A 25,898-nucleotide genomic window follows, 5' to 3' on the forward strand; every position below is an offset into this window, starting at 1 on the left:
TTAGCTGGCTGATTTTAAACTTTAAAAAAAGATTTTAACAGTTTATTTCTATTTTTACATTGAAATAACTATTAAATAATAATAATATAAAATACTTATTTTTATTCATATTATTATTTATCAATAATTATACATTAATTCTTATTTATTATTATTATTATTATCAAATATTGCTGTTTCATTTATTCTGTAATTATTGAGCCTTAATGTATGCTGAAATTCCAATTTCTTGTTTTTCCATCATAAAAATTAGTTTTAAAATGGGATTTAAGAAACTATAATAAATATATTTCTACTTCATTAATTCATCAAGATACAGAAGCATGAGAGGAAGGAGTCTTCAGCTGTTAAATAGTCAAAACAATTAAATAGCTTAACCAAAGACAGTGCATGTAGAAAACACTATTTTGTATTTGTGTGATGCATATAAAATACAGTAATTTAATGGAATAATTATTCCTTTAATAGAGGGCTATTTTTGTTTTTACTTTTTTTGGATGGAATTTAGTATTTATTTCACAAAAATACATTTAGGAAAAAAAGAAAAGTCAACTACATGGATTTGTTTTTATTTTCTAAACTGGAATTGTTGAGTTAAAATTTTACAAATCTTAAGATTCAAAAACAAGGAAAGGCTAATAATTTTTCGGAATCTAGGTTTTGTGGAGCTGAAAAGGTTATACATATATTTTTAGCAAATTATTTTAAACTGACGAGCTTTAAATAAACAAATATTTAAATAAAGTAAAACAATGAAACAAATAAAATATGTAAAAAAAATAATATACAAAATAATAAAGAAAGAAAAAAACAAATAATCAAAGAAACAAAGTAAAAAACAGAAAGAAAAAAAACAGCAAGGAAAAGAAAACAAAGAAAGAAATTAATCAAAACCAAAAGCAGAAAAAAGAAAACATAAACAGAGAAACCAACAAATAAAATTTCTTGATCTTCCACAAAACTTTTTGTTTGTGAATTGGGACCCTTTTTTTTTTTTTTTTNGAAAGAAAAAAACAAATAATCAAAGAAACAAAGTAAAAAACAGAAAGAAAAAAAACAGCAAGGAAAAGAAAACAAAGAAAGAAATTAATCAAAACCCAGGCTATATGATTTATTACATGAAAAAGAATAGACAAAAATAAAATTTCTTGCTCATATGCCTGAGTCAGATAATAGGTATTGGGACCCTTTTTTTTTTTTTTTTACTTGTTTTTTATGTTTTTTGGTTTCCATCCCTTAGGAATTTAAAGCTCTTTTGTCTTTTTAAGCAGATGACCAATGGATGTGTTTTCCATGCTTGTTGCTGCTTCTTGAGAGACAAAAACAACAACAAATTACATCAATCAGTCATTTTGCTTTTACCTAAAGCCTAAATATGAGAAGACTTTTTGATTTTAGGTTTGTACCATTCTTTAGTCAGTTCGGCACATGTTTGTTAAGTAACTGTAGATGACAGGGGGGTGGGCGGGCTGTGGGGCTGGGGAGGGTGTTTGCTTCACCGACCTGTCAATCATGTGGTCGGACCTCACACCTTAATGAGTGATCTGTGTTCTTACTGCTCCTGGATAAACAGTCGCCGATCAGCCTCAGAAGATGAAGGACAGATCTGTAAGTAAAGTCTGTTTTTGACATGTTGCAGGGTAAATTGTTGCTGTTGACAGGAAGGCACTTTTTTCCTGTTGTGGTTAGGCTGTGTGGCTGACAACACAAACAAAAAGTCTGACACTCGTCTTCTGACTCTCACATCTGTATTACCTACTTCATTATTCCAACAGTAACAAAAGGGTTCTGATTTTTTGACATTTTGGACTTCTATTGGCTTTTAAAACGTATCTGTTGGTGTCAAAAAGGAGAATTTTTTTTTCATCAGATCACAGTATGTGGAGCCTTTGGCGGGTAAATTGTTGCTTGTTTGTTCTTAGATAACAGAAACCCACTCAGTTTGAAAGAAAGAAAGAAATTCTTGATGATTTTTCCATTTCTAACTAACTGTTGTGATGGAAATTAAGCTTCACTGTCTGACTTCCTGTCAGAGTCATTGTTGTACCTAATATTCAGTAATATTTCTTAAAACCTGCACTCCTGTATCTGTGGGATTATGTATATAAAAAACAGAGACATTTCTGTATGAGAAAAAAGATTTTAACCATGTTTTTCTGTGACTCAATGTTAAAAGAGAAAGTATTTTAAAGTCAGAACCCTTATAGCGGTTCTGAAGAGGCTTTAACCAGATTCAGAGTCTTTCTTGGTGCTGAGAATGTCATGGTTTGTGGTGTTGTTTTAAAGCTGCTGTCAGAGTGTTCTCACCACGTGGAGTTTAACAAGGTCTGCAGCCTCAGGCCTTCTCACCCTGCTGGAGACGTTTTACTTTTGGAGCTTCAGGGCTTCCCTCAGTCCTTAAAAAAACAGTTAAAAAGTAAATAAATAAGAAAAACTGGCTTTTATTCTGTAGTTCCATACAAGGAGCTTTTTCAGTTCAAATAACCGAGAGTGTGGAGTTCCAAGCTTTTAAAGAAAGATGTCATATAAGGTAGATTCACATGCAGATTACACTCACTTTCCTCACATTAGAGGCTCATTATTGTCTTTGTTTGCCTGGGTCACAAACATGATGCTTTGTTCACATGAATGAAGGTGTTGATTAGAGTGAAAATGGCTGGGTATCAGACTTAATGCTCCATTGTAGGTTTTAGAAAGCTGAAATCTAAGACCTCCTCCTCTGTTTAAAGTTGTTTTCTTGGGTTTGACATAAATAGCCTCAACCCACACTGTGAGTTAAGGTGAGCCGGACTATATCTAGTTGCTACCTCTCAATCTCATGCATAAGCTCCTTCCCCACCAGAGAAGTTCCATGTCTCAAGAATCCTTGCTCTTCTGATGCTGTGAGAACTGGGCCTGTTCAACAAATCTATAAGCTTCTTTTGTCAGAGTGTGAGGAAAGTTGACAGCTTCTGGCAGTTATGATGGTGAAGTGTATCTGTCTTATTCTCTCACTAGCAGCTTGTTTGAGTTAAAAGCTTCATAGAAGCTAAAGAACTTTCAAACACTGGCGTTCAATGCAGAAGGAGCTGTTTGTGCAGATGTCTCGGTCAGCCATTTCATTAATGTGTCTCTGTTGTGTGCATGCTATAACTAAGTTCTGAACTTGTGCATTTCATAGTTTTGCCTTTTACATTCCTCAACATTATATTATTAACATAAAATAGTAATCAAAATTGATTCAGAATTGTTTGAGTCCACATGCATAAAAATCATAGACTATAACCCTCACTCCTATTCTAAACCCAGTTTCTCACTGAGATTCAACTATTGGCAAACATCATTCCTAAGGGAGTCTCCAAAATTTTTCAAAGTGTGATTCATTTGCAGTCTGGATGTGAATGATTGACTATCTCTGCTCTGACTGCAACTGGGAGGGATGCTGTGAAAGGACTTGACTGCTTGTGAACGGTTTGGGATAGGGGAGGGTCCCTTGGCAGCATCTACTGCTTGTTGAAAAGATAGGCATGTAATAAATTCCTGAACTTCATTGGGAAGCTGGTTTTAAGTCCATTTAAATAAATGAGACTTTCCTCTTGTTCAAATATAAAAAGGTTACATCTCAGAAATTTTTCAAACTTTTTAAAAAAATACATGACAACTGCCATAAATTGGGTCCTGCTGCCTTCAGCTTTCGAAAAGAAAGGGCGGTGACACTAGAATGTTATTACATGTCTATGGTTGAGAACAGTTTGAATAATATATATTTTCAGGTCTCCAAAAGTCTCCACCAGCACCAGAAAAAGTTTCTAAATTTGTTGCTAGTTGCTTTTTTGAAAAAGTGTCTTGCACTGCAGCTGAAAAGCGAAAGTAAAATAAGGACTGTGCCCATGTCTTTGTTCATTTATCTGTATGTTAGCAAAATATTTAAAAAATGGGGCCTGGTGATTAGGCCTCTACCCATGGGGCCTAGTTGGGCCCAGCCCAAATGAGTTACATTGGTTCGCCTTTCTACAGGCCCATCACCTGCAGTAGGGGCCATACAGGTTGGGTGTGAAGTCCTATGTGTGGCAGCTGAAGGCGGGGGCTTTGGCTTTCTCACCCTAACGACACGAGCAGGCTTCTTAGAGTGGAGCCGGGACCGTTAGGGTCCATGTAAAAGGGGCATATGTTCCTACCCTCACCTATCATCGTGAACTTTGGGTAGTGACCGAAAGAACAAGATTACAGATACAGGCAGTCAAAATGAGTTTTCTCCACAGGGTAGCTTGGCTCTCCTTTAAAGATAGGGTGAGAAGTTCAGTAATCAGAGAGGGACTCGGAGTAGAGCCACTGCTCCTCCACATCGAGAGGAGACAGTTGAGGTAGTTCATTTAGTTAGGATTGCCCCTGGACACCTCCCTCAGGGAGGTGTTCAGGGCATATCCAACAGGGAGGAGCCCCTGGGGAAAACCTAAGACACGAGCACCTGCTGGAGAGAGTATGTCTCTTGACTAGCCTGGAAATGCTTTGTAACTCTCCTAGAAGAGGTGACCGGGGAAAGAGATGTCTGGGCTTCCCTGCTCAAGCTGCTGCCAATTTTATAGACATTCAATGCACACCACCTGAGTTTGGCCCTCAACCGAAACCAGGTTTTGAAATTTTGGCCCTTGTGTAAGTGAGTCCAACAGCCTTACATAAAGACAAATAAAGTTGAGACGGGTCAATCTTTCATAGTCAAACCATGGGAAGAATGCAGATCTGACTCAGCAGATGTTTCATATCAGACATTATGGCTTGTCTTTACAGGAAAAGGATATTTCTTACCTTTTGACACCAGAAGTAACAACATTCCTTTTCCAGATGGTGTGCAGCTTGTTGGAAAAAATAAAATGTGTTGTAACATAATTACTCTGTAGCTAAATGCCTGTTATAAAGATGGCCAGGAATCCATCTCATGTTTTTATGGTGATTTGACTGGAAGACAGAAACATTAAACAGAAGGTAATCCTCTGTTTTTGTCCATGTCTGTGTGTGTTTATCTAACTGTCTATCAGTAAAATATCTCATGACCCACTGGGCATAATGAAACTTTCAGAAAGTAATAATTGTATATACATCTACAACTACTGACCGTTGAAGTAAACTCAAGTGAAGACAAAGCTAATTGAGTTAAGCCACACAAAAATGTATTTAAGTTTGTCAGTTTTACAGAGATTGAGCTACAGTGCGATATGTTTGTAGCCGAGAGTATTTACAACACACTTTGAACATGGCATCTCGCAATATCAAATGAGATCTCACGTAACGTTTTTCAAAGGTTTGACCAAAATGATTTGAGGTCATTATTTCTCATCAGAAAATGATCTTAGTCAAGCTCTGGCATGAAAGGCAGCAGGCAATTTACGTACCTTAAGGGAGGCTTTTAATTATATTTCAGAGTTTTATGTTAGAGATAACAAGTTTAAAGGACCTTGCGCTTACAGTTTTGAAGAGGAAATTGTGAGTTTAGATATAGTAAAAGTCAATGTGAGTTTGGGTGTGAAAACTTTATTCTGGGTAGATTTGAGAGAAAACTATAAGCGGTGAGAGACACTGGGTGAAAGAAGACAAACATGCTGATGCTTTGATGTAGAAACTGTATAAGAAGTGTAAAACTTGTGGAGTAAGAAGTTTGTTTACAAACAATGCTGGAAAGTTAACCTTTAATATTACATTCTCACTCTCAAAGTTGAACATTTTATGATATAATCTTCTAAAATCATTCAACTTAAACAGTGATGGTGTAAAAATCTTCAAAATGCCAGTTCAAACATGTAAAGTCCAACTTTCTGTGACCTGTTTAAATTGTTTCTACTCTGAGCAGTGGAGCTTCAAAGAGGACTGGGATTTACATCTTGCTTTAACTAAATCCTATAGTTGCACAAAGATGCATTTTTCATAGTTTTCTGTGAATTTTGTCTATTTTCATGTTCTTTTACTAAAAATCAGAGCATGCTATTCCCAATTAAATTACACATTTTCATGAATTTTTGTGCGGCTTTTTCCAAAGTTTGAAAGCATGATGGAAATAGAAGAGTAATGGCCAAAGAATAATGTGCTCTGACACTCATGGCCTGGCCTTCTTGATTAAACTTCATTCCCAATGCACTTCAGTTTCTAGTGTAAACTCTGAAGCATGAAGACGTAGATGAGCTGCTTGCCTTCATGGTTCATATGTGACCCATGTGTGAAAGTTGGAGTGCCATTCCTTGTTGCCTGGGTTTGTGGGAGGCCCCTCTGAAGTATCTGAGCTACTTCCCATGATGCACCTCCCCATCTCCTGTCTGGTGCAGGCAGTGAAAGAGACCATTGTTCCTGTCTCTCCAAGGCATACTGCATGCTCTTCTGACAAAGTGGGAGAAATGATTTCCATTATGTCCCTGGAATGTCTCAGAATTGGACATATTTGATTGTTTATTTGTGGAAATGCACGCTGTTCTTCAGCAAAATTTGATGTAGAAGTTATTCAGTTATTCAGTTTAAAAAAATAAGGAGGGCATAAAAAAAAATTGATGTTTGTTTTCTGAACCAAGGGCATCAAACTTGTTTCATGTTATACATTCCCACTTTTTCAAGCACTTTTCCTAGAAATCTAAAGACTACCTCCACAGTTTGATTAACATGTCTGATTCTTTCAATCAAGCAGCTTTTCAACACCTCGTTGGAAAACAGGAGGCTCTGGTTGTTGTTTTTTTTTCTTTTCTTCTTACTGAGGTCTGATTGATGTGGAGTAAAGCTGAGTTGGAAAAGCTTGCAGCTCCCCTTGTGGATTTTTCCATGGTGTCATGTTTTGATGGTCCCTGTACAATGCTGTGTTCAATGACAATCAAAGCTAAAGAAATATCCTCCACTTTAAAAGGTGGATTTCTCTGATTTCTTTGGCAGATCATTTCTGCTTCACATACCACAAGGCCCTCTCAGTTTGCCCAAACAGAACATTGTGTTGTGTAAGATGTGTGAGAATGTTGGACTCTCTCTGTTCTCAAGTTGCAGGCTGCATACAGTCTACACAGAGTTGAGGTTTGTTGCTTATGATTTCTCATGTGTAAGATGTCCAAATAAAAATTGATTTTTAATTTTTATTTGGACACAACTACTCTGAATCTAAACCAAGATCACGAAACACAACCTTATCTGGCTGCGGTGAGTCTATATTTCTCCCTGCCATATCGTACCCATTGTTCAGTGCGGACAAATATTTCAGGACACTCAGTTATCTCAGATAGCATGAGAAGCAAAGTAGTGAACCTCTGCTTGAGGGTTGGGTAAAATTAGGTGCGATCCACACCTGCTGCTGACCTGCTCCACACTGCTACCAAACATACATACTTAGATTTGTGGTCTCTGATTGGATCTAGATTGTAGCCCAGGGGATCAATGTCATTGATTGGCAAGTAAACAGTAAAAACAGTATCTCTCTGGACTGCAACTGTTGGAGATCAGTTGGAGACTCAAAATTGTGGAAAAGAAGGTGAAGTTGGATTTTGTGACCAAGCAAGCAGTGTGTTTTTAAAATCACAGCTTATTTGATTGCCCACATAGTTTGCATTTTCACATTGTGTAGATTCTTCCTAATCATGACATCTGCGGATCTGCTCTGGGCTGGTTGATAAACATTCCATCATATTATCAAAGACAAAGGCCTCTGTGACGTGATTCATTTACTTATCTGCAAACACACACACACACATTCATACAAACACACTACACCATTTTCCACTGTCTCTGCTTTGTCTCTTTATCTGTCACCCCACTTGCTATCTACACCTCATGTGGCTTTTTTCTCTTCTGCTTCTGTTAGTTCACCCTTATCAAATAGATTTATCTTACTAATGCTTCTCCATCCATCCATCCATTTTCCATTTTCTTTACCCGCTTCTCCATTTTGTGATTTATCTTTGTTTAACAGTAAAATGATGCTATTAAATTCAGCATTAGATATGTTTTGTTTTGTTGTTACATGTAGTGATCCAACATGCAGCCTGTGCTGCAAAAAGCACAGTACAGTACAGCATCTCTGAGTTCTCTGTTGTTATTCATTGGCCTTGATGTGAGACGTGTGTTGGTGCTTTGTTTGCACTTTTTCATTTATGTTAATATAATTTATTTGTAAATGTGACTTAAACTAGGATTCAAATTAGGTGCAATCAATTATTTATTATTATTTATTATTTATTTTAATTGTATTTTTGTTTAAAAAAGTTTTTCAAAAGTGCCTTTTTGTAAAATTGTATTCGTGTAAATATTTGACACAAATATCCTACAATATCACATAATAAATAGCCATATTTTTAACTTTCCTGTCAACTTTAATAATTTTTTTTACTAAATCATGGTCGGCTGGCGATCAGCTGGTAAACGGCCACCTACCAACAGGTTTAGCCTCCTTTCTGGGGGAAACCCTGTATATATATATATATATATATATATATATATATATATGCAGTCTTTCTGTCTCTTTGTTACTCATACCCTTACCCTCCAACCACACACACCCCTTCACGCACTGATTCACAAACGAGTCCTGATGGTTGAAGGTCATACAAACAGGTTGCTATTACAACAATGTGGCCTGCCTACTTTGATGCCAGATTCAGTCTTAATTTAATAAAGTAAATCATGCATCTAGGATTATTATTTTGAGATATCCTTATTGTAGAGCAAATCTGTTCTGGCACATGTAGGCAGCCATCTTCTCTATATGGTATGCCTGATATGCCATAACATGACAAAACAAACAAACAAACAAAAAAAAGCAGATAACAAGCTACAATTTGTTGTGGTAGTAGCTGAGACACCATCCCAAGACATACTTCAGCATGAGATCAAGTCTAACATTATTTTCTAAGTTTGTCCAAAACAGCTGTAATGTGTTTTTAATGTTTTTTCTCATCATAAGATGATCTTAGTCTAAAACTCTGCCATGTAACGTGGCTGGCGATATGCATTTCTTCCATGAATGCTAGGCCTTTAATTACTGATATTTGAAGCCAGAATCCATCAGAGTTGACAAGTGGAAGACTGTGCTCCAGGTCTCCTCTATGGAGTCAGTCTTTCCTCCTCTCTTAGAAAAAAGCTGTAGTCAGCCCTGTACTTCAAGCTGGAGGTTTTGTTGAGTCATGTTATGTGAGATCATGTACACACAAACACAGGAGGAGGTGCTTTAGAGGAACGTTGTGGGTGGAGTTGAGGCCAGCAGACAGGAAAACATGGTGGTGATAGCTTTGTATAAGGTCATGTCTAGTGAACATGTCGGGGTGGGTCGTGTGCACAGATTTATTTTAATACACTTCCAGCGCTGCCAGTGGGGGGAGGGATGTCCGGACTGTCGGTTGGTCCAAGGCATACTGTCACACTTCGAACTAAACAGTTTTTTTTACTGGACAAACTCACCGTGGGCCAATTTAAAAGAGCACTAAAAGAGGCAAGTTGGAGTTCAAATTTGATATTTTAAATCTGCATAATGTGGATTTGTGTAGTGTCCCTTTTGTGCTGCTCATGCTGTGATACTGTGGTCAGGCAAGCTCCTCTGACAGGTCATGGCCCTGTGGGAAGCTTGGGATTTTAAAGTGTCAGTCTATTGTGTGTTGTAGTGAATGCCTGCAGCTTTGTGTCTTTGTACCACATCAACTTAAATTTTTCATTTGTTATGTGTGTTATGTTACAGATCTTAGAATGAATGGATGCATTGATTATTAGTATGGTATATATTCAGCATTTTTTTCTTAAGAAGTGCAGAAAAGATAACCAGAAAAGAGTAGCAACTTTGAATATTTGCTAAGTTGCATTATGCTGTTATTTTTAGTTTGTATAAACAGTAAAAGTAATATTAGTTCACTAAAACCAAAGGTGACAAAACAGAGGAGAAAAACCAAACAAATCAGTGGAAAGAAAAGTGAAGAATTAAAGGGAAAAAAATTTGACTATCCAGAGAAAAAGTGAGTCAGAGTAAAGTCAGAGTAAAGAAAATTGATGAAACAGGAGAGAAAGAGAACAAAACAGAGGAAAGAAACGTGAAGAATCATAGAAAAATTACAAATTAAAGGAGAGAAACTTGACAAATCAGAGAAAAGTGATGAGTCTGAGCAGAAAAAGGATTGAATCAGGAGAGAAAAGTGACGCATCAGAAAAAAGTTATGATTTAGAGAAGACAAGACTTACAGGATTTAGACACTATCTGGCCACCTCAGTCCATTTCAGCCAGAAGGTGTCTAAGTCCCAGCCTGAGGTGTGAAAGAGCCTTTAGTCATAACAATGTTTTTTTTTCAATAAATCTTATACTGTTGGAAACCCTGTTTATTTCCCCTTAAATGGTGCCACATTTGTAAGTAAAATGCATATGTGGGTTGAGCAGCAGAGTGGAGTATGTGGGTTGCGCCCATAAAAAACAAAAAATTTTTTGGCGAACAGCATTTGCAGAGGAGTCTCCAAAATATCTTGCTGTAAGGACTAGTTACCATGGAAACATTTTTGCAAAATTCAGAGACCCTACTTATCTCACCTTCAGCCTGTTACTATGGTCCCGGGGCTGCTTTACTTCAGACAGTGTCGTTGGGATTTCAGGCCACAGATCTGTAATGTTTTACATCAGGAACAAATAAAAGAATTTATAAATAAAAATGCATCTGTGAATTCTGAGTGTTGAATTACTTTGCTGAAATTTGCTAAAGAAGCTGAAACTGAGTTGTTAAAGCTAAAAAAATAACATGAGATATAGTAAGGAAAAAAAGCAGCTAAGCTAACCTCATGCACTTTTTCCTGATGTAGCAAGAATCAATGAAAGATGAAAAGTTGTAATTCAACAGATTCACAGAGACTTGCATTTTTACAGAAAATGCTGCTGACTTCAAATTTTATCCAATTCCCAGAAACTAACACTACTTTCTACCCTAAGCTCCCATCCATGAGAAATTTCATTGGCAGCAAAGGTTCCTAATTGTGAAGCACTCAGAAATGTTTCAGTCTGTCATTGAAACTCCTTCATAAGCACTGACTATAAGTGTTTTTTCATATTTTAGTATTGCCAACTGCTGAAAGGTGAAAGGCGGATAATAAAACTGTTCCTGGTAAATGTGATTTCCCAACTCCATATTTTGCAAAACAATAGAAAATGCCCATTATTATTTTTAAATTTCTCTTTTGTGGCTTACACAATTAATTTTTGATAATCTTTTAACTTATTTGCCTTGTTTTGAAAACTAAAATTGTAAGACAACCACTAGGGCAAAGTTCCTTAACTTAGTTGAAAATCAGTTGTAACTAGTATTACATTGACAAAAGGTACATTTGTAAATTTCATTGTGAAACCACAAAACAAAGTTTTGGGATCAAATTGTTTATATTTCTTTTCATGTCCAAAGAAAAGAGGAAATATAGTTTTAACCCATGAACAAGACAAAAGTGCAATTTTGTTGCCTAGCGTAATGCTTTTGACCTCACCATCTTGCAAAAACTCAGGCAGTTGGTGCTGTGGATGAATTCTGTTGAGCTTTAGGCATTTAATTACCTGCATACAGAAGTGAGTGCCATGTTTAGATGTGTTTCTGAATAGGAGTGTGAAAGCATGTCTGCTTTAGCTCCTGTCTGTGTGACCAGAACATGTAGAATGTCTTCAACAAAACACTCCTAAAGAGAATGAACCACACAAACAAATCCCTTCACTGTATCTGGAAATATTGGAACACATTGCATAGAACAGTCCCAGAAAGCCAAGGAATCCCCCTGAGAAGACCCTGTGCAGGGGGGAGGGGGAAGCGAGGTTTTTGGAATGAACTCAGAGGACTCAGTCATTTATTTCCTTGCTGAACTTGGTGAACCCTGCCTGAGTCAGCCACTTCCCGCAGCCTGTCCCACCCCTCCCATTTACTCTTCACATTGTTTTGTTCTTGACCCTAAGGCTACCCCCCCCCCGCCCCCTTGCATCTGCTTATTGACAGGCATTCCACATTCAGGCCCCTCATTGGTCAGCATCTTAACCTATGACCGAGCATCCTAATCCAACCCCCAGCTGACCTCCTTCACTCCACCAATTTCAGATGCATGGAACATAATCACGCTGAGCACTTAAACAAATATTGGTGCGTTGAAGAGCAGCCAGTAGACAGGAAGTGCTATTAATTATTTTACTTATATGATAATTATTCTGTGGAGCCTTTTTGATCAGAGAAGTTTCCTAAAACAGAAATATTTTTCTGCCAGGGTTTTCAGTAGCAGAACTTCTCTATGAGTCTTTCTCATCATGCATCATATATCATATTCTTAATCTAAAACATGAAATTAGGTTACATCTTCCTCAACTTTCCTCAGTCTGTAGTTGTGAGTTGCAGTAACAATACAGATCAATTGATCAAAACCACTGGTCAGGGCCAGCAAGGCCTTCTCTGCTGGCCTAACATAACCAGAAATCCCGATCATAATTATGATAAAGGTTAATTTAATTTTTAATTTACTTTCCCTAGATATCTAAAAGTATTCATATTCTCTTCATGTCATATTATGCTCCTTCCAGTGCTGTTGTTTTTAGGTTTTTAGGCTCCAACACACCTGATTTAAATCAATGGGTGATTAACAGGCTTCTGCAGAACATGAAGAGGTAATTTAATCACTGAATCAGGTGTGTTGGAGCTGCGAAACAAGTAAAGCATGCAGGATGGTGGTCCTCGAGGACCAGGATTGGAGACCCCTGGTTTAGACAAACCTGCTGTGACTTTAACAGAGACGTATTTCTGGGACAGCTAAGCTGTTCAAACTACAACTTTCTTTGGCAATATCGCGGGGACATTGCCATCAAAAATAAAATGAAGCCACGCAGCTCTGTTCTCCGTGTCTGGGAGAACATGAATGGACACACGTTCGATAATGCAGCCTACAACAAAACATTTTCCTTTTCCAGCAGACATTGTTCAGCGGTAAAACCAGCAGAACAAACATGATGGTCTTCTTGTAATGAAGTGGGTGGAGCTCTACTTGGGTTGCTAGGTGAGGGGCTGGGCTCGGCTTGGAGTTGCTAGGTAACGGGGATTGTGACGCAACGATCCTGAGGTTTTTGAAACATGTCATTTTGCAGACACCAGAAAACATTTACTTGTTGTTAAAAAATGGCTGGGTGTTTTTTTGCACTAGGACTGTTTGTAGAAAAACATGCAAAAAGGGAATTTTTCATAATAGGTCCCCTTTAAACTCTGCAGAGGAGACCAGGGATAGTTGTAATATTTTTAACATTACTGTCTGTTGGAGCTGGTTTAAGCTAATGAATTTAAACTGTGATGCAAACTACATACATCTGTCTGTTATTAAATGGTGTAGCTGTTTTCTGTGCAACACAAACAGAAACTGTGCAATTTAGTCTCAAACAAAACAGTTTGAGAAGGTGTGAATTGTTAGAATTTACCCCATGTCTCTCATTAGTACAAACATTAACTTACAGGTCTTACATTTGCATTTGAACATTATGAACTGTAGATAATGAATATTCTCAATTTTCTGTTGAGGAACATCAGTTGAAATGGTTCCACTATGTTTAGACACAGTTCTTTCAGAGTGGTGAACCTGTACCCATCTTTACGTCTGAGAAATTGATCCTTTCTAAAATACACTTTTTATATACCCAATCTTTTTACTGACCTGTTGCCAATTAACTTACTGCAAAATTGTTCCTCCAGCTGTTTCTTGTTTGTACCACTTAATTTTAGTATTTTGTCCTTACATTTTCGAGATTTGTTACTGCCATCAAATTCAGAAATGCCCTATTTTTTCTTAAATATTTTACTTTTGTTAATGTTTTAATGTGGAAAAACATGGGTTTATGAGATTTGCAAATCACTGCATTTTATCTACAATGTAAACAATGTCCCAACTTTTTCCGAATTTCAAAGGGGTTATAAATTATGTACAAGAAAAATAAAAAAAACTGAGCATGTACAAAGTGAATCACGAGTTGTAACTTATTACTGATTAGAGAAATCGAAAGTGTTACAACCACACATGGTCTCCCCTACTTTCTACATATACAGCATGTATGTATATGTGTGTGTGTGTGCGCATTATAAATGTATATTTCATATGTCTGTGTATTTTTGCCCATGGGCACAAAGCAGTTTGGCTATACCAACACTGTCCCCAAGGCATCATCTTTGTTTAAATAGTTTGAACCATTTTATCAAGCTACTTTCACTGAGCTTTTGCGACACATGAAACTTACAAACTTCCCTCTGGACATTCTTCCTCCTCAGTTATTGAAAGAGGGTTTCCAAAAAGAACATCTCAACTTGACCCATCAATTTATTCAAATTTTACACTTATTTCTCATTTATCTTTTCTCTCCAAAGTCTTAGAAAAAGTTTTAAGTCCCACCTTTTTTAGAAAAACGTGTATTCATAAAAAAATTAATCAGACCGGATTTAGATTTCAACATAGCACTGAGTTGTCCCTGTTAAAAGTCCATAATGACATTGCCATGTCCTTTGGTCCAAAGTGTTCTGTTGCTTTGGTACTGCTGGACTTTTCAGCTGCTTTTGATACAGACGCCATTATCTTCGGCCGGCTATAGTTTCACTTTTCGCAACTTTCCCCGGCTCTTTTACAACTTGCTTGACCTTGCACTTTTTGGATTGTTAAATATTCTTTTTCGTGGTTCTTCTTTAAGTGATAGAAGAGGTTTGTTGTGTTGGTGTCAGATGAGAAAACAGTCTAATAGCAGAGTTAGCATTAGCAAAATTAGCATATTACCTTTTTCTGCTCCGTGTCGGACTTCTTGAACCAAATCACAGACGTCCCCCTCGTTTTGGTAAAAGTCTTTCTTCTTGGGCTGCCTGCTAGCTGTCTCTACTTGTTGCGACCCCGAGTTTGATACTTCATGCGTCTCCATCTTTCAGCACTTATGACTTAAATGCCGACACATACGGTGGGTCACAGAATATGGTGTGCCGCCGGGCCGCACAGAAAGCCGCTGCCGTAAAGCATGTCGCAAACCCACACGTAAAGCAGCGTCATGTCGCAAAACGGAGGTTCTTCGCAAAATAGTTATTTTTTCTTATTATTTATCACTTATATAAACTGAATGTATGCAAAGTGACAGCACTAATACATTCGTCGTAGCCTACGTTATGAAATATTTACATGAATCACTGATACAATTAAAATAGAAACGATAGAGACGATAGAAGAAAATATATCACGATAGACACTTTTCTATCGTCCCCACGATATGTATCGTTATATCGCCCAGCACTAGTCTACTGTAATGCTCTTTATGTTGGAGTCTTCCAATCCTCCCTCAGCTGTCTTTTATTTAGTAGCTTTCCATGAGTATGAGAGAACTATAGGGTCAAGTAATACATTTTTGCTATATATTTCAAAGTCCAAATACAAACATTGGGATGACCAGGCCTTTTCGGTCACTGCACCCAGACTTTGGAACCAGCTTCCTCAGGACTTATGCTCCTTACCTGACCTGGGCCTTTTAAAGTCCAACCTTAAAATATTTTTTATTCAGTCACTCTTTTAATACCTAGTGGCACTTTTGACATTTTATTTCCATTTTGTGAACCTTTTGTTTAGTTTTTTATTATTATTTTTATTGTTCTTAATGTTCATTTTAACTTTTGTACTGTGAAGCACTTTGATCACCTTTTGATTATTGTAAAGGGCTATATAAATAAATGTTGATTGATTGATTAAAGTCATTTTTCAAAGCCTCCCTTTTAAATTGAGCAGCAAGTGAGAGCACCTTTTTTGTTTTCAGTTTCCCCCCGTTCTTGTTATGACTTTCCTCATCCCAGTAGAATGTAGGTCACGGGCTGCTCGAGGTTAAGTATGAGGCAGCAGTTTCCAGGCCTGCCCCCATAGAAGCGGATCATGTGTTCAGGAAACTTGTTGCAGAGGAGACGTTAAACACACAAGTTCCTGTTTGACATCTGTTTCCAGTGAGCCTCCCAGGCCAGCCGCTCATGCTCAGAGGCCTCCACCACTTTAGCTGCTCCGTCAACAGGGGTTGTTGGTTTAACTTCTCTGTGACACCTTCATTCCTAGAAACCAAAAAAACTCCTGATGATGCTTTTTTTCACCGTGTGCACAGTAATAAAATCCCTCTGATACAATCAGGATAAACAGGTTCCTACACATCCAGCTTCCCAGCTAGACTGCAGATCCTCAGGGCTGTGAATAATTAGCCAGGTGCATCAGGGACAAGCCAACACAGCTTTTTGGTAATGTGTCTGTTTGTTAGGAAGACTCAAACTCTCACAGTAAAACACTCTCACGCTCCAGCTTGAAAAGCCGTTTGAAAGACAAAAAAATTCCAAGTGAGCATTCCATATCCCAGGTACATGGTCACCCTTTGGCCCCATACACACAAGAACAGTGATTTTTGAATGTGCAAACTTGTTTTAATCATTTCAGCCTTTCATCCACACAAAAATGACATTTTTGGGAGCTCCTAAATGGTGTTTTAAAAAACTGGATTCCAGAACAAAAAATATATATATTTTTCTTTTTTTTTTCATCAAACAGCTCAAAAATAATTCTTAATTTGTTTGTCCTGGGTGGTAAACCTTGGCTGTCCTTTCACAAGCTTCCCTTTGCACACGCCTGAAGGCAAACAGCCAGGGTTATTTTTAGCTCCTGGAGCTACTGTGACCCAGCAGACATCAAAAGTTAAAACGTCCTACTACACCTTTTTTTTTGCTGAAACCCTAGATAGGCTGAGGCATGAGTGGGTCTAGTGCTGATGTCATAAATGGGGATGAAAGGCAAGCTGAGTTAGTGACAGGGTCCCAGCAGACAGGAAGGGGCACGCTGTTCCTGTATCACACGCTGCTGCTCTTACCTCCTCTGAGTTCAACAGTCTGTTCTCTGAGTGAATCCACATAATCATATCGTCCACTGACACTTAGCTCTTATATGACTGCTTTTGAGGTTCTTTTTACTCTCGCTTTAACCTATTTTTGGTGTAAAATATTTCAACATGTTCTATATCAGGGGTGTCAAACTCCAGGCCTTGAGGGCCGCTGTCCTGGGAGTTTTAGTTTTTAGTTTTAGGTTTTTCTGTTCTTCCGTTTTCTGTTTTAGGTAATTCAAATTACCTCCTCGCCAAATCATCAAGTTCTCCAGGAGCACGGCAACAAGTCATCCATTTAAACCAGGTGTTTTAAAGCAAGAACACATCTAAAACGTTGAGGAGAGCATACCCCGAGGAATGGAGTTTGACACCCCTGTTCTATATCCTCTACTGTTTAAATATGGTGTAGAGTAAGACTTTTGTTGTAGCTATCTTTTAAAACCGTAAAAACTGAAGAGACTGAAAAGCAGTTTGAAATGGTGATGATGTTATCATCACATCATCACTTCTGCAGCTCATCTTTATGCAGCACAGTCTCATAAGGCAGCGAATCAGTTCAAACAATGACAGCAGTTGTAACAACTAGAAAATTCCATAAATTTTGATGATCCCTGCCATTTTGTGCATACTATCAAAACGATCCTAAATCAAGTTTACTAAAACAAATAAGTCACTTTTAAATGTACATCTATTGATAACTTTTTCTTTAAAACCTGCCCCATGGTTCATGTGATATTTTTCTAACAAGACAGAGAGAGTTGACTCCAAAATGTAAGTTTTAAACAAAGAATTCAGCTGTCTCTTAACACTCAGAATATGTGCCGAGAATGACTCTCAGGTACTACCACACCAAATTTTAGCTTGAAATCTGTACAAATGACAAAATGGCTTATAACTGATTTATAAGCTGTTTTGTGTTTTAATTTGATTAGCAGTTGGAATTGGGTTGCCTCCAAAAGTAAATATAAGGGTTTTTTCTGAAAGCTTCATTAAATTTTTCCAGTATTTAATGAGATATTTTGCTAACAGACAGACAAACAAATAATTTCAAATAGAAAAATACAGAAAATAACATTTTCACCTGCTTCTCATGGCGTGGGCAAGAACAGGTAATTAGAGATGATGCAGTATTTGAAGATAAAGAGTATTTAAGATTTCAGCCATGATGTGGAAATATGTGAAAAAACAGTCTGCTATTTAACATTAAAGCCAGTCACTTGGTTGCCATGGTGATTCCTACTTTTTGGGGGTTGCAGTGGGGAGAGAGACAGCTCATAAGAGTACTTTATAGGTCAGAGAGAAAGAAAAACAACTTTAAAAATGAGCCTCAAACATTTGTTCTGCGAAGAGTATCAAAACCTTCTCACTTCCCTCCTAGTAGAAACGAGTATCTTACACTCAGGTTTATTTAAATATGTTGAAAGCCCTGTACATTTTCCTATGTGGAAACAATGAGGGGTGGAAGGAGCAGCCCACATTTTCAGATATTTTTATAGGCTAAAGTGTACTGTTGGTGATACAAATTTTCCACTCAGTAAATCTCCTGGCAGCTTTCTGTTCTGTGTTTTTAGCATCAAAGCCTTTTTTGCAATATACAAATTGAATATATTCCGCATCTGTCACATCAGTATTCTTAAAACTGCTTTACTCCAAAGTCACAAAGCATTGTGTGATATGGACTGAGAGCAGCTATGGTCTGCCAACCACATTGTGTCTAGCTTTGCTAGAAAACCACTCTCACTTTCTCATTGTGGGTGCTGGCACAGGTCAGGGCCTTAGACCAGAACCAATGCAGCTCTGATTGCTAGACAACGAAAAAAGATGCAGGGGATTCAGGTGAAGGCTTGAATTGGGCAGTTACTGGCTCACTTCGTTTGATGATCTGAATCCGTGAACTCAATAAGGACTCATGAGTCTGAGATTTCAATTAGCCCAGAACGTATAGTCCTCCTAAAGACTGTCGCTAAGTCTGTGAATTAGCAGACTCGCAGTAAAAACATCTGAATCTCCAAAAATGCTGCTGACTCAGATGAGTCAGGTCTACTGATTCAGGTCAAAGACTCACTAAAAAAACAGCGGAGCCGTATGTGCACGTTTACATGCGAATTACATACTTGAAACATATTTGACATAAATTGGCATTTTGGTCAATTTATATTTGATTTGTTTGTTCATTTAATGGTTTAAAGGTGGAATTGTAATTGTAAAATAAACATCTCTGATTATTGCAATTGTGGATCTTTAACATCCACCTCCATAGTTTTTTTTCTTTTGGTGGCGCAGCAGGATGGGAGTGCAGCATGACAAACTCAAGTGAACCAGAGTGACTAAGATTACCCTGAGTCAATAAAGTGAACTAAATTTACCACCTCTACTGAAGGCTGAAAAACTTCTTTCAGTTTATGTGGGTGTCAGTAGAACAAAGCGGGAGAAGAAAACAATTATTTGTTGTAGTTCCTTGTGGCTCCAGATAGAGATGAGTATGCTACCTAAACAAAGCACATGGGCTAGGGTTTCAAATTTCAAGTTGATTTAGATTTTTGTTCCAAACAATCCCAAAAATAGAATAATCAACAAAAAATTATTATATTAAAAATTCTACTCTTATCTGCCTCGTAAATACTGCAGCTCCACCAACGGCAGCTGCAGCCCGTTTGTGTCTGTGAAAGATGGAGGAGTTAGAGATGCAGATACACAGAAAGCTCTGCTCTGCTGTCCAGAAACTACATTTAACACCAAGAATAACATTTAAAACAACAATCAACGTGATGTAGAGAAGCAATTTTCCTATGTTTGTCAGTACATAATGATTGAGAACACACAAGGAAATATTTGACGACCTGAACAGCCAGATTTAAACAGGAAGAGAGCTGTGGAATCAAATATTCTACTATCAAACAAACAAAAAGGAAGAAAAAAAACTTATACCTGTTTCAGTGAAACATTTCCAAAATACAATTACAGCTCCAGTTAAAGCCTGTTAACTCGTGAAGATGGTCACACCTCTTCAACTACAATGGCCGGCTAACTTAACAATAGAAGACCTGGTTGATAAACAGTTAAATACACGATTACGCCTTTTGCCCATTAAAAGAGGCACTTTTTCACATTGTATAGTGTTTTTATATTCACTTTTTTGTAATTATAACAACTGTAAACCTGTAAGTACAGGATCTGAAACAAAACAATACCATTTTAGTAAAGTCCACTTCCATTAAGGTACTGTCTATAGCAAGCATCATTAATGTTTGTTATTAAAACATAACTAAAAAGATAACCAATTTACTGAGATTGAAATGATTAGTCACAACTCATTGCTAAGTAAAGTTCCTTGCTTGTGTAGTTTTTTGTGACTAAATCTCTATTTGTGGTTTCCTGTGAACTTTGCTTAAAATGATAATGTGAGGATTATAATCTATGGATTACTGTGTTGAATGCCGACTTCTGATCTGTTGCTGACAGTGCTGTTTCCACCTCAAAGTGAAAAAAGGATCTGTAAGGCTGCTGATCAGCGGATCCTTTGGTGATATAGGTCCAAATCGGTCTTTTGCTGCTACTCTATAGCACTCTTGTGTGTCTGTTCCTTTGAATGTCTGTTGGCAGAATATTTTATGAACAAGAGGACTGATGTAAATGGAACTTTCAGAAAGTAATTATTGGGTGTGTTGTGGGGATTGTAAAAGAATGGGGACAACGATTTTTAACCTAGGAGCTTTATTCCAGCCACTTCTGATACTTCATTACAGAATGCAGCTCAAGCTTTCTTTGTCTCTTCTTTCTGTCATTCTAACACAGTCTCTTCTGCCTTATCCACAGTAGCACCTTCTGGTAACAAAAAGTGGTAACATCAGCAGAACAGAATGACAAATGTATTCACTGCAAACCTGAGAACACAACATCTCCCCCACAACCCAAACAAACATTTTTGCTTTTGTTTTCCACAACCATTTTATAAACCAAGTTTTAAGCAGTGGCGGACGGTGCATTTCACACTTAGGCCTTCAGTGATGTCCAACTTAGTCAATAAATACCTTTCATTATGCCAGCATTTATAACACCAGGCCTGGAGCGTAGTTAGAAACAAACTTAAGCAGTACTAGGCATTGCATCACCTCAGTTGTGTACAAAATGGGCTATTATCTGGCCATTTTAAAAATCAACAAACCTGCATCAGCAATTAAAACATATCTGGTATGCTACTGTCAAAACTAAATAAAATAGAATAAAATAAATAAAATGTTTGCACTCACCAAAATGGCTGTGTCCCCCAAAACACTTATTTCAACACAAAATCCATTCTGGAACAGGTTAGCTAGCTTGGGGGTTGACCGTCCTGCTCTAACGAGATCTAGCTTCTCTTGAAAAGGTCGTGTTGAAAACAGCCTTGCCAGTATATCAGTAACCAAATCAACGTGTTGCTCTCCTTCAGCACTGTGGGTTAAAAAAGTTTTTAACCGTTAACAGTCCCGGGTGTGACCCTGTTGATCTGCATAGTACTGGCGTGGCTCAAACACGTAAGTATCCATATCCAATCACAGGACGTGTAAATGACATGTTCAATGTGAGGCCATCTAGAGGGCCTTACTGACACAACTCGTGATCTGATTGGCTATCGCAACTATTTGCCCATTCACTTACAGTGCACAGATGCCTGCACTATTGATTCTGAAGGCCCGGGCAGATTTCATACAGCCTGGTAACATAAGATAGCTGAATTCTGATTGGATAAAAACTCTAACCAAAAAACAACAGCACCGGAAGGAGCATAATATGACATGAAGAGAATATGAATACTTTAAGATATCTAGGGAAAGTAAATTAAAAATTAAATTAACCTTTATCATAATTATGATCATGATTTCTGGTTATGTTAGGCCAGCAGAGAAGGCCTTGCTGGCCCTGACGGCCCACCACTGGTTTTAAGGATGGCAATTCTCACACTTATGTCTTCTTGTAGACTGAGTTTATCACAGTCTTTGTCCAAGTCTCTCCCTTTGCAGAACAGCTTGTTTTGTTGTCCGTTTTGGGCTGAGGGGTTCCTCTGCTGTAGCAGTCCTCTGTGTTTCATTTGAGTACTGTGAGTATAGTGAAAGTCAAGCTGTGTTCTATCTTTTCCTGTCACTGAGGATAAATTAACTTAGGTCAGTTTGCTACTGGACTGACAAATAATCACTGTAATGGTCTCTCCTTTTCCCACATGAAAAAGTTTGTGTACTTTGACTGTCGCTCCAATAGTGACCTTGTGCACTTTAGGCTTATAAAACCACTTTAGCTCTTACTTGGTCGTACTGGTCATTGTCCATAGGCAAAGGTTGGATGTCCAGCTTTGTTCTCATTGCTTTTTCTGTGAGGAACTGAAAAGGGGATTCACCATTTGTAACATGTAAAGAAGCCTGGTAGCTGTGAAGCATTTCAGTAACTACAGGAGTCAAGGGTAATTGGGTAGCTTGTGCTCTCTGAATTGAGTCTTTTAACACTTTATTAAAGAATTCACTAACACTTTATTTGAAGGGGTGTGCACAAGACTGGCATGACACTGTCATAAACATGACATAACACCTGTCATGAACATGAATGAGTCTTTATGAATATCTATGACTGTTGTCAATAAGTATCATTTAGTAAATTATGACACCTGTAATGCAAAGTTGACATTGTTTAAACTGTCCTTGTTTTGACAACTTGACATCAATCAAGATAAAAATGTCAGGCTTAACTTGGGAAACATGAAAAAGGGGATGAATGCGAAGGTGAGAAGGGAGTTTGAGGCGTATGGTAGTAGGACTGATGATTGATTGGACAGTGAATGGTCCCAGGAACCTAGATGAAAGTTTTCTTGTTAGTCCCTTAAGAGGAAAATTTCTGGAAGAGAGCCAAACTTGCTGGCCAATGGAGTAGGAGGGAGCAGAGATGCGTTTCTGATCATATTCCATTTCTCTGATTTAAAACATTAATGACTTGTCTTTTAGGGGGTTTTGTGACAAAATCCTAACGTGGGTTGATTGTGCGGACAGTGTTAACGTCCTTGGTTAGTTATGTAGGCTGCGCCGTGTAGACCAACCAGTAAACAGAGAGTTTTGCCTTGCGGATCAGCTCCTTCTTCACCACAACAGACTGGTATAAAGTACTCAAAACTGCAGAAGCCACACCAATCCATTTGTTGATCTCGTTCCATTTTTTTCCTTAGTCGTGAACAAAACCCCAGATACTTAAACTCTTCCTCTTGAGACAGCACCTAATTCCCACTTCTGTCCATAAAAGTTATGAACAGAATTGGTGACAACAGGTAGCCCTGGTGAAGTCCAACTCTTACCCTGAAGAGGTCTGACTTAATGCCGACAATGCAAACCAGACTCTCGCACCATTTGCATAGGTACTGAATGGCCCATAGCAACAGACTCCTAATCCTAAACTCACAAAGCACCCCTCACAGGTTACCCTAGAGAACATGGTTTAATGCCTTCTCCACATCCACAAAACACATGTAGACTGGTTGGGCAAACTCTCATGCCCCCTCAAGGACCGTAGAGAGAGTAAAGAGCTGGTTCAGTGTTCCATGACCAGGACGGACCCTGCATTGTTCCTCTGGAATCTGAGGTTCGACAATCGATCAGATTCTTCTCTAGCACCCTTGAACAGACCTTACCATGGAGGCTGAGAAGTGTATTCCTCTGTACTTGGAGCACACCCTCTAGTCCCCCTTCTTTAAAAGGGAGACCACCACTCCAGTCTGGCAATCCAGTGGCATTTAACCAAGACAACCCACCAACCTCCAGAGCCTTGAAAGGGACCTATTATGCAAAATTTACTTTTTGCATGTTTTTGTACCTCCATTTGGGTATCTACTGCTTCTAGAAACAGTCCAAGTGCAAAAATAATTTGCCAGCCGTGAAAATAAGTAAATGTTTTTGGTGTCTGCAAAACGACATGCTTCTAAAACCTTGGGATTGTTGCATCACAATCCCCATTACCTAGCAACCACAATTTGAGCCCAGGCTTCATTTTATTTTATTTTTGATGGCAATGTCGCCACGATATTTAAAAAAAAGTTGTAGTTTGAACAGCTCACCTGTCCCAGAAATACGTCTCTGTTAAAGTCCCGGCAGGTTTGTCTAAACTAATTTAAATGTTTATAAAAGAGAAGAAAAGATGGAAAAAAAAATAAACAAAAACTGATCTTTACTAGGCTGTCCGGGCACTTTTCGCATTTCGGACTGCTGATTGGCAGTGTCTGACTTAACAAATGTTGGTTCAGAACCGCTAAGTGCCCCTGTTCCAAAGTCAGAATCCTCAGAGTTTTAATTAATAACAATATAAATGTGCATCAGATCTGCAGCATTTAATCCTTCAGTGTGTGTTTCTGTTTTCAGATGGAACACTGAGTTGGGAGGGCGTGGCCAACAACAGCTTATTTGCATAATAGTGACGTAGCTCTAAAACCGCTCATTCTGAAATGAGCTCAAAACACGCCGAACTGATAAGGTGAAATCTCAATATCTGAGAATGATTTTGTGTATTACATGTAATGAACATGTTTTGTATAGCCTACAGACATATCCTAACTTGTTCAAGGAAGCATAATAGATCCCCTTAAAGGAACTAAGGGCAGATCTCATCTACCCCCAGAGCCCTGCCGCGGCAGAGCTTTTTAACTACCTCGGCAACCTTGGTCTTGTTGATGGACAGGCCCAGCCCAAAGTCCCCAGACTCAGCTTCCTCCATGAAAGACGTGTTGGTGGGATTGAGAAGGTCTTTGAAGATTTGAAGATTGCCAGGAATCTTCTTGAAGCCAATCAAGTGTCTCTATACAATGTCTCACAGAACTCTACCCACACCAAGCACTAGCTTCAGCAATAGCCATGGTTGCAACTTGCTTGGCCCACCAGTACCCAGCTGCCTCTAGAGTCCTACCAGCCTTTAGAGTCCTACCAGCTAACAAGGCCCGATAGACCACCTTCATCTTAATGGCCTCCTTCACCTGGGGTGTCAACCACTGCCTTTGAGGCCACAAGAGGCACCAACAGCCTTGCAGCCACAGCTCAGGGCAGCTGCCTCAACAAAAGCGGTGTGGAATGTGGCCCACTCTGACTCAGTTGCCCCCGCTTCAGCTAGGAGGCAGTTGAAGCACAGTGCTACAAGCATTAAAAAAACTGACTGAAACTTCTCAAATAGATTACTTCTGTGTAGATGTTCACACAACTGATTTGCGACTATTTTCTCAAGATTTTTTGAGATTAGTAGGAGATTGGCTATACGTCTATGATTGTCCAGAGCTCCTGAATCAAGATCAGGTTTCCTTAGTAGAGGTTTAATTCCAGTGACCTTAAACAGTGACATACATTCATAAGGGACAAATTAAGCAGATCCAAAAATGGGGATGTTATTAAGGGAAACACCTCCTTGAACAGTCTGGTTGGGATGGGATCTATCAGACATGTTGATAGTTGGGATGAAGCTATTTTTTTTTAAATCAGAGCTCAACAGTACAAACACAAACCAGGTTCTATGGATGCTTCTAAAGCTGCTTCATTTGATCAGGAATCAGAAGCAATATTAAGAAGGATGACGGGAACTTTTGACTAATTGAAATAAATTTATTTATAAAGACTATCATAAAGTCATCACTACTTAGGGTTATAGGAATACCTGGCTCAACTGAGATATGACTTTTCATTAGTCTAACTACAGTACTAAACATAAACTAAGGGTTCTTTTTGTTCTCCATTATTTAAGAAGAAGAGAAGAAGTAGATAGGTGTGTAAGACTAGAATTCTGCTTCCTAGATTGGACCCTGGGTTGTCAGTAATTGATAAAGTATGTACAGGCATAGCAGTTGCTAAGATTTTTAAAAGTGGCCAAAATTGGCTGATTAAAATTGGTTGGCTAAATAATCGATTTATCTCTACATGTGGGTAATGTACTGTAGTTTATCTGATTTGGCTGTAGTTTACAGTTGATAACAGTGATACTAAGTACCGATGGGTTTATAAGAAGTGACAGTAAACTGAAGATCAATGTTGCCATCTCTTCGGTAGGGGAAATGACTATTGGCTATCCAATA

At 38.2% G+C, this 25,898-nt stretch overlaps 1 protein-coding gene across 2 annotated transcripts in view; it reads left to right on the plus strand.

The window, feature by feature from the left end:
* Window positions 1-25,898, plus strand: part of bach2b (BTB and CNC homology 1, basic leucine zipper transcription factor 2b) — a 155,895-nt gene that overhangs the window by 31,975 nt on the left and 98,022 nt on the right. The window contains exon 1 of one of the 2 annotated variants that reach the window (XM_037980663.1): window positions 1,545-1,608. The exons of the other annotated variant lie outside the window; for it this stretch is intronic. Within the exon in view, the coding sequence (XP_037836591.1) occupies window positions 1,594-1,608 (15 nt within the window). The 5' untranslated portion in view covers window positions 1,545-1,593. Of the gene's footprint in view, window positions 1-1,544; window positions 1,609-25,898 lie in introns of those variants that run through there. 2 annotated transcript variants of the gene reach the window in all.

This window comes from Kryptolebias marmoratus, linkage group LG17 (assembly GCF_001649575.2).
Source record: "Kryptolebias marmoratus isolate JLee-2015 linkage group LG17, ASM164957v2, whole genome shotgun sequence".
NCBI classification, from domain to species: Eukaryota; Metazoa; Chordata; class Actinopteri; order Cyprinodontiformes; family Rivulidae; genus Kryptolebias; species Kryptolebias marmoratus.